General features: G+C 36.7%; 1 protein-coding gene across 3 annotated transcripts in view; it reads left to right on the top strand.

Moving 5' to 3' along the window:
* Positions 1-14,228, top strand: part of LOC134755378 (uncharacterized) — a 60,125-nt gene that overhangs the window by 28,217 nt on the left and 17,680 nt on the right. For 2 of the 3 annotated variants that reach the window (XM_063691928.1, XM_063691927.1), the window contains one exon: positions 7,941-8,018. The exons of the other annotated variant lie outside the window; for it this stretch is intronic. In XM_063691928.1, the coding sequence (XP_063547998.1) occupies positions 7,941-8,018 (78 nt within the window). The remainder of the gene's footprint in view (positions 1-7,940; positions 8,019-14,228) is intronic. 3 annotated transcript variants of the gene reach the window in all.

Below are 14,228 nucleotides of genomic sequence, written 5' to 3'. Positions count from 1 at the left end.
GTTTCAGCAGGCATTGGGAGCTATTATAGAAAATTGGAAAGAGTCCTGGTCTATGGCTTAAATTTGGGTGGAATATAAGACTGGGCTATTGCTAAGAGTTTCGGACACCTGCCATAACATTGTGCTATACATTGCTATCGAGGCAGGCGGTGACTCGCCACTCGTTAGATGGGCACCTGATGCGCCATCGTAAAGACGGCCAGGCGCAACACCGGCGTGGGCGGCTCAGGGGTGTCGAGAGGTGTGCTGCGCTTTCTCCGAAGTTAGTCGCGGCGTTATGCCCTTTAACACTTCCACCCCTGGAGCATATAGCTCTTACGACTCCCCTCTGGACGGCCAATGAAGGCAAGCCAGAGCTGAGAGTCCTACGGGTCCCCTTGGGGTCTACTCCGACCGACGAAGACACACCGGAGACGGAGACCCTGACCGACTCTCTGGAGCACTCGGGTCCGTGGGGTCGTCACTCCCCAACAGCTCGCCACAAGCTGCCCTGCGGGCTTATTATTATTATTATTGTATTTCTATTTTGGCAGGAGCCAGGGTACACTCATCGGCTGCTACATACTCATGTGTACGCAGCTACCAATGAGTGCACCCTGGTCCAGTGCACGATAAGCTGACTGTCGAGCCTGTCAGCTATAACTTCTAGGAGACTGTTGCGGCTGTCCCGCAGGCGCCGTAGCGCGGCCGCGCAGCGCCCTCGCATGATGGCCGGAAACCCGTCCACGCGCGCATCCGCGAACATTCCGGACGCGCTGCACCAGCGAGGCAACCGCAACAGCGCCCTGAATGCATTGTTATATTGGATTGTTATAAATCTTCATTTTTAGTTTTAAACTATCTTTGCTAATAGGGAGCGTAGTTCTATTCTTGCATCAATTTAAAGTCGCGTGCGCTACGCGTGGGTTGATTGTATGAAAATATAGTGGGTTCTAAGAATTATGATGAAAAATGTGACTATTTCCTTGAAACTTCACTTGACTATAATTTCTCTTAAATATTTTAGGATTGGTGCCTAAATAATACATTTCCAATATATATTAAAAAAGTTACAAATAAAAAGAAACAAAACAATCACACTAATATGTATGCGATCAGAGTCCAAAATACGAGTAATAAGTTGTCCGAATTGAATAAAAAGAGTCCGAAAAGCGTCAGAGCTAATAAAAATAAATCGGACGATGGCGGGTGAGTTGTCCATGTCCACGTCCCCAGGCGACTCCCAGCTATGAGGTTGGAATTTATTATTACTTCCAAACTATTTGTTATTTTTACCACTTAATTGTTTAATCTTTTGTGGGTTCGGGACAGGAATGGCGGCATTTTTCTGACATTCCGTGATATCGTTTTGTGATATTTAGTTGATTTAACGAAAACCTTTACACTACCTAACCTACAAGATCTTCAAATAGTAAAAGTTTATTACATTACAGGATACCAGAGAGATGCAGAAAACATTATCGGTCGAGCATCGGTGTAATAATATATTTAAAAAATAGTTTTTTGCTGCTAAAGAGCAGCAAAAATTTAATTATCGCAGCACCCTCTAGGGAGCAAAAACTAAAACCTCCTATCTAAGATGATGTGTCTTTCGTATCATCAATTTTTTACATAAAACTGTAAACAGTTTCAAAGAAATTAAAATACGAATAAATTTTACCGATTTGCAAGACCGAAGTAATCACAAAATGACCTCTAAAAATAGTCTCCCTTCTGTCTTAGGTACATTATCCGAAATAAAATGTTAAAAATTTATATACCTAAATAAGTAGGTACTTTCAAGTAATTCTGGCCCACTACGCATAATAGTCGTAAAAGCTTTTACAAAACTATTTTTAATCAGACTCCGTTGTGCGAGAATATGAATGAGTTTTCCGATAGCTGTAGGGCGGTTCGTATGCTAACCCACTATCGTGTTTTGTAAGGCACTAAATATGCATATTTTAGGACAAAAAATAACCAATGGAACTCCTCAATTTCTATGTAAATTTTAATAACAATCGATTGGATAGTTTAGACGTGACGGTCTAAAAAATGAACAAAAATGTTTGCAAACGTTAGATAAAGTATTATTTCAGCATTGAAAAAGTAAACTTACGCGGGATTTTAATTGACTTAAAGGGATTCCAGTAGAGTTGCCGAGGTGGAAGAGTTTAATAATCTCCCCTTTAAATTAAACTTGCGCCGAAAAAACTGAGGATAATAAATAATCACTCAATACAAACTGATTTAGGTATATGCTATTGTTTTTTAGGAGTAAATTATTTATTAAAACACAGTCATTACATTTAACTCAATCACAATCAAATCCAAGTACAATTTAAACTTGCTATTGCTATTGTTCCATCAATTATAATCTTAATATCCAAATTTTGAATAAGATTTTGAAAACTGGTTTTATCTTTGCAATGTTTCAAGTTTGGACATTATCCACATGCATTCGTTACTACGAAAAAATACAAATAGTTCCATTCCGTATATAAATATCAGAAAATCGAAATTTTCAATTCAAGCTCAATATTAATCCTTTAATTTGACATAATTATAGCTTTTGGTTTTTCTATTAAGTAAAGAAACCACTCTTGTCTGATCCAAAACGATTAAAATCTGTTGTAAAGTATGTATTTTACCTGCTTAGTTTTCATTTAAATGTTAAACCCTGGATATTTGTGCAAGGATTCACAACCTATGATATTTAACACCCCACACAATGCAATCGACAAGAAAAATTAACTTAATTGTGATGTATGAAGCCAATTCACGCCATTTATGTGTTTCCACTCGGTACCTACTATTATTACGATTTTATGAAAAAAATTGCTTTGGCATATACGAGTATATAGCGAGATACTAAATATGTACCTACTAGATAATAGTTTACTTTAGCTTGTGCTATTGTATAGAATATTATGGTAGTCTAATAGTATTAATGTTAGGTATATGTATTTATATCCAAGCGGTGTTAAACGAGACAATATGCGACAATCAGACAAAGATAAAATACAGGCCTTCATAAACTGGGTATTTCGTAGAAAGACGTTTTTAAAATACCGTTTCGTAAGAAACAGAAACATTTTGCGATTGGGCATTGACTATACTAGTGTCTTTAGAAGCTGTAGACCTCGCAAACACCCATAGATTCGCCATTCTGAAAAAAATCCGAATTTTAAATGACAAAAGATTTTTTTTTTATTATTGATCCTGGTCACCAAATTTTACGAGAATTATTTGCGAAATGCGACCGGTAGAGGAGAACATCCGGACGTATACGAAAGCATTTTAATCCAAACTGAAACGGAGACCATCGCTTCACTCGGTCAATTAACTGCGCTAATCAGAAAGGAAAGGATAGTTTTCATCTTCCTTGCGCTTTCAATAGCAAACTGAGGATTGGCACCAGTCGAACTGAATGGGCGCATAAAATAGTAAACTTTAATGCGTTTAACTGTAATAACTTAACAAGCAATTTGCAAGAAGTTTGTTCGAGTGAGCTTGTTAGCCTAAAGGTGCATAGACCTAGCGAGTTCGTGTAATACATAATACATTATCGTTCAACTAGCAACTAGGAAATAGTAATGTTAGGGCAGGTCGGTGCATGCAATGCACAGAGTACCGAAACGAATGAGTATATACCAAACCAAAACAAAAACCTATACATTTGTGTGTGTACAAAATAGGCTTTTCTTTAATAATAGTCCACAGCCGACGCTCGTTTATAAAATAAACTGGCTGCAAGCACGGGTAGGCCAATCAATTTAAATCCAAAAATAGCGTTTTGAGGAATTAATTCCCAGCAAGCTGAAAATAGTTTTAATACTTTAATTTGGTCCTAAATCCGAGTTTTCGCAATACCAGGAGGTGTGAATAAATTTTAGGAGCCTTACGAAAAAAAAGTTCTTGGATTGCCAAACCACTCGACGTAGAAGGAACCCACCATCAATTACAATGGCACTACCAGTAAGGTTTGGTGGATCAGACACTAGTAAAAAGACGTTTTCGGATTTTAACACGATTTTACCAAAAAATAATAATAATAATGGAGGCCAATTTTTTACAACTACGAATTCGGATCCTAAGATATAAATTTTCATCATGATTAGAACAAATTTTCCGTCGGACGTACAGTTTTCGATCTAGTTACAAGCTAAAAAAAAAATGTTCACCCGTTCTGGGATTGAGCAAACTCAGATTGCACGCATTTAAACGATTTCTGAATTAATTGTTTAAAAAAATCTATTTTGATTGGCCTATGATTATTTTTATTTCATTTCTCGGGACTATAAAACGTTATTTCCTGTGTGTATTTTACGTAAATTTATTTACACAATCAATTTAATAGCTTAACTTATTTATGCCGCGCCTTTTATTACAATAATTATAACGGTCATGCCAGTTCAGGTATAAGAAACATCATAAAAACAGGAATAATCGTATGTAATATGCAAACCAATTAAAAAAAAAATATTACCCCACTTGCTCTTATAATTCGGGTGTTTAATGTGCACTATATTGAAAAATAAATAAAACTCACACGAAAGGATTGCACGTGTTTTAGGCGTCTTGTCAATATATTTTTAGCACAAAAGTACAAATTTTTGGCAAATTTCGATACAATAATTAATTATCTAATTTTGCCCTTTTCTTTAAGTCTGATAAAGTTAATTTTTAAACGAAACGGTAGGAGAGATCCAACCTTCTTAATTACTCCGTTTATTATTCTTAATTATCCATACTTCATACTAATATTATAAAGTGTGTCTGTCTGTCTGTTACCTCTTCACGCTTAAACCGCTAAACCGATTTAGTTGAAATTTGGTATAGAGATTGTTTGAGTCCCGTGGAAGGACATAGGGTAGTTTTTATCCCAGAAGTCATCCTTTAAGGGGTTGAAAAGGGGGGGTGGAGGGTTGTATGGGGAATCGATAAAAAGCAGATTGGGTAAAAATAAGCCACCCAAATTACTAACTCCACGCAGACGAAGTCGCGGGCAAAAGCTAGTAAATAATAACACTTTCTTGTGCAGCCCGACATCAGCTAATTAATGAAATATGGAAAGTAAGTAAAAAAATTAAAATTACTTTACCGTCACTTTAAATTATCCATTTTCATTTTAAAATTATTTCTGTGTTGCAAAGGTATACCATTATCTAATACGAGTAACTTAACAAAAAAAGATTATGTCTGTATATGTAGAGCAATTAGACTGTGACAAGTTCTTTAGACCGCGAATGCGAGTTAATACTCTTGCTTTCCTAGATATGGGATATATGGGAGAAATTTCCATCAATTCATGCCACATAATTCAGAATCAATTGCACAGCATGTGGTTTCGTATTACATTTTATCGACTTCTCTTGGACACAGTTCAAACGTCTTATAACACATATTGATAGAGCATTTTACATTTATTTCACACTTCTTCACATTTTGACTCTCTTATATTATATACTAGCTTTTGCCCGTGACTTCGTCTGCGTGGACTTAGTAACAGCAGCTAAAGTAAGTGTAGCGCCTGGAAAAATTCTCATAGCAAACATTCAAGTTGAGCATATTATGCACACAAAGTAGCAGGCCCTTCATTAATTATTTCAATTCCACCCCGCTTTTCACTTTCTTAAGGGATGATTTTCGGGATAAAAACGATCCTATGTCCTTCTCAGGGACTATGCCAAATTTCATCTAAATCGATTCAGCGGTTTAAGCGTGAAGAGGGAACACTCAGACAGACAGACAGACAGACTTTCGCATTTATAATATTAGTATGAATTATTAACCTTGAATATAACTTCGCCTAAAAATGAAAAAGTGATTCTCGATTGAGTTCAGTATAAGTTTGGTTTAACCCGTAATTTAGTTTTGTTATTTTCCTTGCTTTTACATACATACAAAACAACCAAAAATATGTGTTAGTTTCCTTGCTAAAACCTAAGTACTTGTTATTTTAGTTGTATATAATAGTGTACCTAGCCAAAAGAAATCGTTTGGATTCTACACTATTCATAGAAGTCATCTACTACCTATTAGTTAACTTCACACGTTAATAACTACATTTATAATAATTTTTAAGAAAAAAAAACCGACTTCAATGGGGGATGCCGTTGAAAGGTTACTTATTGTTGATGGTGCACTCCAGACAATGAAATGAAAAAGACAGCATCTTTTGCCTAACTAAAATGAAGTAAACCACCCACGTCTCTAGTAGCATTTCTTTTCTATAAGGGTCATAGTTCTAACCTAACCTAACCCAATGTTCTGATAGCATTTCGTTTCTGTAAGGGTCACAGTTTTAACCTAACCTAACTCACTTTTCTGATAGCAGTTCGGTTCTGTGAGGATCGCAGTTCAAAAAAAAGTCCAGGTCCAAGTTTGGGTCTGAGTCTATACCGAAGAAAAAAAATCGCCAAACGTGAACTATGTGTCGTTGAAGAGTTCCATTCTGATCATCATCAGCAGTTCCACTTCATCAAATTTCACTTTTCTATGTAAAAGCTGGATTTGTTGATGAAAATACGAAAATCACTATATGTATGCCTTTCTCATTTGAGGAGTTCCCTCGATTCCTCATGGATCCCATCATCAGAACTCGAGCTTGACAAAAATGTGTCTTGAAAACCTAACTTGCTTACCAATCATAACGAAGAGGACAAATCGCCAAACGTGAACTATGCGTCATTGAAGAGTTCCGTTCTGATCATCATCAGCAGTTCCACTTCATCAAATGTCACTTTTTTATATGTAAATGCTTGATTTGTGGATGAAAATACTAAAATCACTATATGTATGCCTTTCTCATTTGAGGAGTTCCCTCGATTCCTCATGGATCCCATCATCAGAACTCGAGCTTGACAAAAATGTGTCTTGAAAACCTAACTTGCTTACCAATCATAACGAAGAGGACAAATCGCCAAACGTGAACTATGCGTCATTGAAGAGTTCCGTTCTGATCATCATCAGCAGTTCCACTTCATCAAATGTCACTTTTTTATATGTAAATGCTTGATTTGTGGATGAAAATACTAAAATCACTATATGTATGCCTTTAACATTTGAGGAGTTCCCTCGATTCCTCATGGATCTCATCATCAGAACTGCGTTTTGACCAAAACGGGACCAATCTGTATGTATATACTTACAATCAAAAAAATAATTTTCAAAATCGATCCAGAAATGACGGAGTTATGGAGTAACAAACATTAAAAAAAAAAAAAAAAACAACCGAATTGATAACCTCCTCCTTTTGAAATCTTGAAGTCGGTTAAAAAAAGAGACTTTTAAGCAATCCTAAGTCTCCGACAATCTGACTCGGGCAATCTGCTTTCATATGTCCGGATGTTCTCCTTGTTTTGTGACCAGATTCAATGATGAAATGAAATTTTTTTGTCGATCCAGATTTGAAAATTTTTCAATATGCGAAAATTGGCATAAAGGACCTAACCGCCAATAGCGCCTATGGCTCAACGAACTAAGTGTTTTTCACTTTTACATTTTCTAAGCTTATCGCGCCACTAGTCTAATAGTTTCTAATAGGTATTGTACAGAGCTTAATAATTCTACCAGAGCTCAACGAGGGAGTGGAGTGTTAGGGTCGGCAACGCGCGTGTAATATCTCCGGTGTTGCAGGCGTCCATAGGCTACGGTAACTGCTTACCATCAGGCGGGCCGTATGCTTGATTGCCACCGACGGGGTATAATTTTTTTTTTGTAAAAACGACATGCACATGCACAAGAAAGTTAGTCTCTTTAAGTACTCAACTCCACGTCATATTTATCATTTAATCTCACTGCCTGACATTTTTTTATTGGGAATAAGAAAAAAATATCTAATACAGGTTTCACTATAAACCTAAGATTAAATGCTTATACATGAAAATCTTGCGTCAAAAATTAGTAATTTTCTATATATACCTATATTTGTATTAATATGATTGTGTCGTCCACAGAACAGAGAATTAACAGAATAGGTAGCAAGTCGGCGGGGCTCTATGAGAAAGTCAACGGGTGGCGAAGTCAGCGCGGAGGTATGTCAGAACGCATGCGCTTTCGCTGTCAAACATGCACGGCGCGTTCGACTGTCAAATGTCAATGTATTTACTATAGATGTATGCACAGCACGATTAATTTCTTATTCAGGTTTATCGCATCCGTAAAATGACAAAAATTGGACCCTATTTGTTTGAATAGAATATATTGCAAAAATTTAACTTAAAAGTTTGGTAGTATTATAACTTTAACCTAACTTTTTTTGAATCAATTTATATATTTAAAACACGTGCACCCCCTTAAATTAATCTGTATAGACTTATACATTAACATATTCAATGAAAAGTCATAAAGAATAATTATGTAAAAATGAATGCGTTGCTTTTACGTTTACTTTTTAGACAAAAATATATATATAAATACTGAGCAAGTGCAGTGTTGTACAGAACTTTGGATCTATAAAGTATTGAATAGCAATGTACGTAACTAGATACTTACATTATGGTAGTTCGAACACTATTACAAAGTAATAGTAGAGGCTTACTTTTTGTATAAGATGAAATGAACAACTGACATAACAAATGACATAATAGTTTGAGCATCGTAGTAGATTTTTGTATATACGCTTTTTATTGAATGTACTTTACATTAAAGCACGACTTATTCATACATAAACACAGAATATAATATGTTAAATGTATGCTTTCAATATAAAAATAGTAACACATGATTTGAACTACAGTTGGTATTTGACATATTTAATACTAACTGGCTGTCTTGCATGAGCATGACACTTTTATAATATATCAATGTCGATACAATGAAGTAAAACAAAAAAATGGATGTAAAGGTTTTTACTTTGTAGTTTAGTGGCTTTTACTACATGTAATAAAATAAGACGTGCACGATGAGTGTGTTCAAAATTCATGCATACTTGTAGGTTAATGTCGTAAGCGTCGTAAGTAAAACAATGAAAGCAAAAATATTACTTCAATATATGTTTTATAGTTTAACGTGAGATAATCTAAGGGAATAAGTTCGACTGAAAGTTATTACACAAGATACAACAACATACAAATAATCACGCCTATGTCGCCTATTTCCCGGAGGGGTAGGCAGAGATTACGGATTTCCACTTGCTACGATCTTGACATACCTCTTTCGCTTCCTTCACTTTCATAACATTCCTCATACACGCTCGCCGGTTTAGGGTGCTCTTTCTTCAGGCCCGATCTGATCAGAGAAAGTCCGCCGAGGTCTGCCCCTTCCCACTCCCGTTTCTACCTCTCCTTTATACACTCTCTTTGTTAGCCTTCTTTCACTCATTCTTTCCACGTGTCCAAACCATCTCAACATACCGTTCTCAATTTTTGTCACTACATCTTCGTTCAGTCCACACTTTTCCCTTATCACACTGTTCCTAATTCTATCTTGTAATCTTACACCACACACACTTCTCAACGCTCTCATTTCCACTGCATTCACTTGGCTCTGATGCCTCTTCTGCCATACCCAACTTTCGCTACCATACATAAGTGTAGGCACCATCACCCGTCTATGCACAGCCAACCGTGCTTTTTGCGACACCTTCTGGCTGCTCATAAAAGCATTAAGTGCCCCATTCACGCGATTTCCAGCATTCACTCTCCTTTCAATGTCTTTTTCATGCTTACCGTCCCCAGTGAACAAGGTTCCCAGATACACAAACTCTTTCACTTGTTCTACTCTTTCTTGACCAATCAAAATTTCACAATTTGTCATACATTTTTCCTTATCAAATACTATTACTTTCGTCTTGCTTACATTTTCATACCTTTCCTTTCAAAAGATCCATGCATTCTAGTTACCATCTCCTGCAACTCTTCACCCGAAAACAACATAAGATTTTGACAACGGAATTCATGAATAGAACTGACGTAAGTTATTGCTATAGAAAGGCATTTAAACAATACTTTTAATCGTCATTTCTCTAATTACACATAATAATGACATTAATTAATAGGTGCAATTCTTCTTCGACCTGCGTTTTCCCGGCCTAGCGCCAGGGTCCGCTTTCCTACACGATCTTCTCCACTTTGCCCGGTCTTCGGCATCCTCAGGTGTGAGATTGTTTTCTTGCATGTCCGCTATCACGACGTCCAGCCAGCCAGCCAGTGCAATCTGACGAAAAAAAAATCAATAATTAAGTACACTTATCACTGAGCGTACATTAAATTTATTACAATTGCATAGAAATATATTTTTCACATCACCAATCCGAAAAAGGACCTTTTCTTTCCTGCTAGGAGGGATCAAAGTGGCACTTTTCTTCCCTGCTAGGAGGGATCAAAGTAACACTTTTCTGTTCTAGGACACTATTTTTACATTTTTTCCGCATTATTTTTTTACCTTAAATGATAGTTTTAAACATTATAATTACCTCATACGGGATGTGAAAAGCAATAAATGTCACATGGTAGCAAAATTATTTCCATCTTGGGCGTAACACACTTGAATCCCTCGCTACTCTAGGGATTTTATTATAAAATCCTTCGCTTCGTTTAGGATTCAATTGTACGCCCTCGCCGTAAATATGTAATTTTGCTCCCTTGTGACACAATCTACTATTATTCAAGATAACGATAGACCGGTAGCCTCTGCGCTTCTCTTCTCTGCACCCGTTCCCAGAGCTAGTTAGCGTCAATGGAAAATTGTCACTTTCCACAAACATGCGATCGTTATTTATACAATTATTGCACATTTATTTACACACGGAAGGACAGGTTCTAAGAAGTTTAATTAGTAGTGAAATAGGTTTCGCGGGTAGTGTCAAGGTTTCGTTATCTGATTGTATGCAAAGCGTTTCGTTTAAAGTGTATTTTTCTGAGAAAAAAGTATTCTAGAAACAGTCAAAAGTTATTGTAAATTTAAGAATCGAGTAGATATATTCACATAAACAAAAAAACTCTTTGTTGACAATATAGGTATACCGGGTGTTTCTTGTAACAGGAGCATTAAATTAAGCTGTAGGCTGTACTCATCAAACTGACCAACATTTGTTCAGCAACTTTTAAAAATAACTTGTGTTTTGATTTTCATTACACTTTAAAGTTTATTATTCTAAGACGCAATGTATTGCAAAATTTGTTATGTTTAAAGGGTGACAAGCAACGTCAAACACAGATGGCAGCGTACATTGAAAATAATATTTAATTAGTATGAAAAAGATATAATCTAAAAATTTCATAATTTTAAAAAGCTGCTGAACAAATGTTGGTCAGTTTGAGGCGTACAACCTCCAGTTTAATTTTTTGCTCCTGCTACAGGAAACACCGTGTATATGATTTTTTTAATACTCACATAAGGACCACAGTATTTAATAATAATAAGTATGACTCGTAAGCACAAACCATTTTTTTATAAGATTGGGCTGTTAAAATTAGGTAATCAATTAGGTACGTACTATCATTTAATAAACAACATAATTATGAACTGTAATAGATGTCATATATTAAAGAAAAAGTGACGAAGCCCTCCAGTGGTGAAGGCCGGATTCGAACCGGCGTCTTTAGCTATCGCGGCTAACGCCATGAACCCCTAGGCCACCCCGCCACGGCGGTGCCCGTCCGAATTTCTCGACTATATGCCATCTTAGTAAGACTAGGCGTCTTTGACCAGCTCTAAGGGCAAGCAGTGCGCGCTTGCACCTCCTAAACGAACTCCTTACGGATTTACGTTGTAGCGAGAGAGACTGGTGCTGCCATCTATGAACATTTGAACAAGTTTTGAGAACAAATCAAATTATTTTATTAAATATCTTGATTTGTGTTTTTTAAGTAGTCACACTACTATATATAAATTAAAAACTGTAATAGATGTCATATATTAAAGAAAAAGTGACGAAGCCCTCCAGTGGTGAAGGCCGGATTCGAACCGGCGTCTTTAGCTATCGCGGCTAACGCCATGAACCCCTAGGCCACCCCGCCACGGCGGTGCCCGTCCGAATTTCTCGACTATATGCCATCTTAGTAAGACTAGGCGTCTTTGACCAGCTCTAAGGGCAAGCAGTGCGCGCTTGCACCTCCTAAACGAACTCCTTACGGATTTACGTTGTAGCGAGAGAGACTGGTGCTGCCATCTATGAACATTCACCACTGGAGGGCTTCGTCACTTTTTCTTTAATATATGACATCTATTACAGTTTTTAATTTATATATAGTAGTGTGACTACTTAAAAAACACAAATCAAGATATTTAATAAAATAATTTGATTTGTTCTCAAAACTTGTTCAAATGTTCATAGATGGCAGCACCAGTCTCTCTCGCTACAACGTAAATCCGTAAGGAGTTCGTTTAGGAGGTGCAAGCGCGCACTGCTTGCCCTTAGAGCTGGTCAAAGACGCCTAGTCTTACTAAGATGGCATATAGTCGAGAAATTCGGACGGGCACCGCCGTGGCGGGGTGGCCTAGGGGTTCATGGCGTTAGCCGCGATAGCTAAAGACGCCGGTTCGAATCCGGCCTTCACCACTGGAGGGCTTCGTCACTTTTTCTTTAATATATGACATCTATTACAGTTTTTAATTTATATATAGTAGTGTGACTACTTAAAAAACACAAATCAAGATATTTAATAAAATAATTTGATTTGTTCTCAAAACTTGTTCAAATGTTCATAGATGGCAGCACCAGTCTCTCTCGCTACAACGTAAATCCGTAAGGAGTTCGTTTAGGAGGTGCAAGCGCGCACTGCTTGCCCTTAGAGCTGGTCAAAGACGCCTAGTCTTACTAAGATGGCATATAGTCGAGAAATTCGGACGGGCACCGCCGTGGCGGGGTGGCCTAGGGGTTCATGGCGTTAGCCGCGATAGCTAAAGACGCCGGTTCGAATCCGGCCTTCACCACTGGAGGGCTTCGTCACTTTTTCTTTAATATATGACATCTATTACAGTTTTTAATTTATATATAGTAGTGTGACTACTTAAAAAACACAAATCAAGATATTTAATAAAATAATTTGATTTGTTCTCAAAACTTGTTCAAATGTTAACATAATTATGTATATCCAAGTAGGTAGCTACCGGGTAACAATAAGTTTAGAAGTAATAAAACGAAAAAAGTCAGATTACTACTACGGAGGTTAAAAACGTTGGTTTCTCCTAAAATGTTTTCGGCAATCCACATAGCCCTTTTGCAATCAATATACCTTAAATGAATAGGCTGTTACTGAACCGGTGAGCTCCATCTTAGGCCCTGTCTTCACTTTCCATCAGGTGTGACTAGGGCCAATCGCCGATCAGTTTATACTATAAAAAAAAAAAAAAAAAAAAATCTCAAACAATTTAAAAATATAAAACTCTAGGGAGCAGTCTCTACTGAACAAACGGGCGACAGTTTGGAGATCCTCAAAAACGGGTCGTAAGATTATCGTCTATTCGTCTTCTCTCTCGTTTATTCGTCTTAATAATACGCGAGTAACCCGTAAAAGAATTCGAAAATACATTAGTTTAACCAATAACCGCAAAATTCAAACAATGTTTTAAAATAACACGTCATATTTCGTTTAGAAACACGCTAAGCGTATGAGTCCTCAGGGAAATCATTCGGCTGGATTTATGTTCAATAAACAGGTTCGCACAATTTGATTGGATGTTTATGGATTTCCTACCCCACCTATGACTCGCTTTCTGAGAAATGAATTTAAAATTGCATTTACTTACCGATAAAAATGTGTATTTGAGATCCTTTGGGATCCTTGTAAGGTGCATTGGAGTAGGGGAGACCGAGGAGGTAGGTTAACACAAAGATAAGTTGACACAGCGTCCATATCTCGCAAACTATAGACGCTAAAAGTGAGATATTTGCCATTTTCAAATTTATCCCGCTTTCGAAGATAGGGGAGACCAAGGAGAGTTGAAACAAATTTTACTTTTTCGGTCATAACTATGTTGTATTAGAAGCTAGATTTAGGCTTTATCCCGCTTAAGAAATTTCCTTACTGCATCTTAGTACACAAGGGTATACATACATAATATGTTCACTAAAAGTACAATTTAACTGTCTCTGACAGTTAAAAAGATAAGTACCTTTTTTTAATGTACTACCTTCGAAAGCGCGGTAATTTTGAAAATCGCTAATGAAATTAAATTAAATGAAAAAAGAATGCATCTTGGCCCATAGATAAATACCTTAAAACTAGCATACATAATATTACCAAATATATCTTTTTTTTATTTTATTTTATTCATGTATTTATTTAGGGACTTTTAAT

This window comes from Cydia strobilella, chromosome 2 (assembly GCF_947568885.1).
Source record: "Cydia strobilella chromosome 2, ilCydStro3.1, whole genome shotgun sequence".
Lineage (NCBI taxonomy): Eukaryota > Metazoa > Arthropoda > Insecta > Lepidoptera > Tortricidae > Cydia > Cydia strobilella.
The sequence above is the reverse complement of the archived record's forward strand: the minus strand, read 5'-3'. Positions and strand labels throughout refer to the sequence as shown.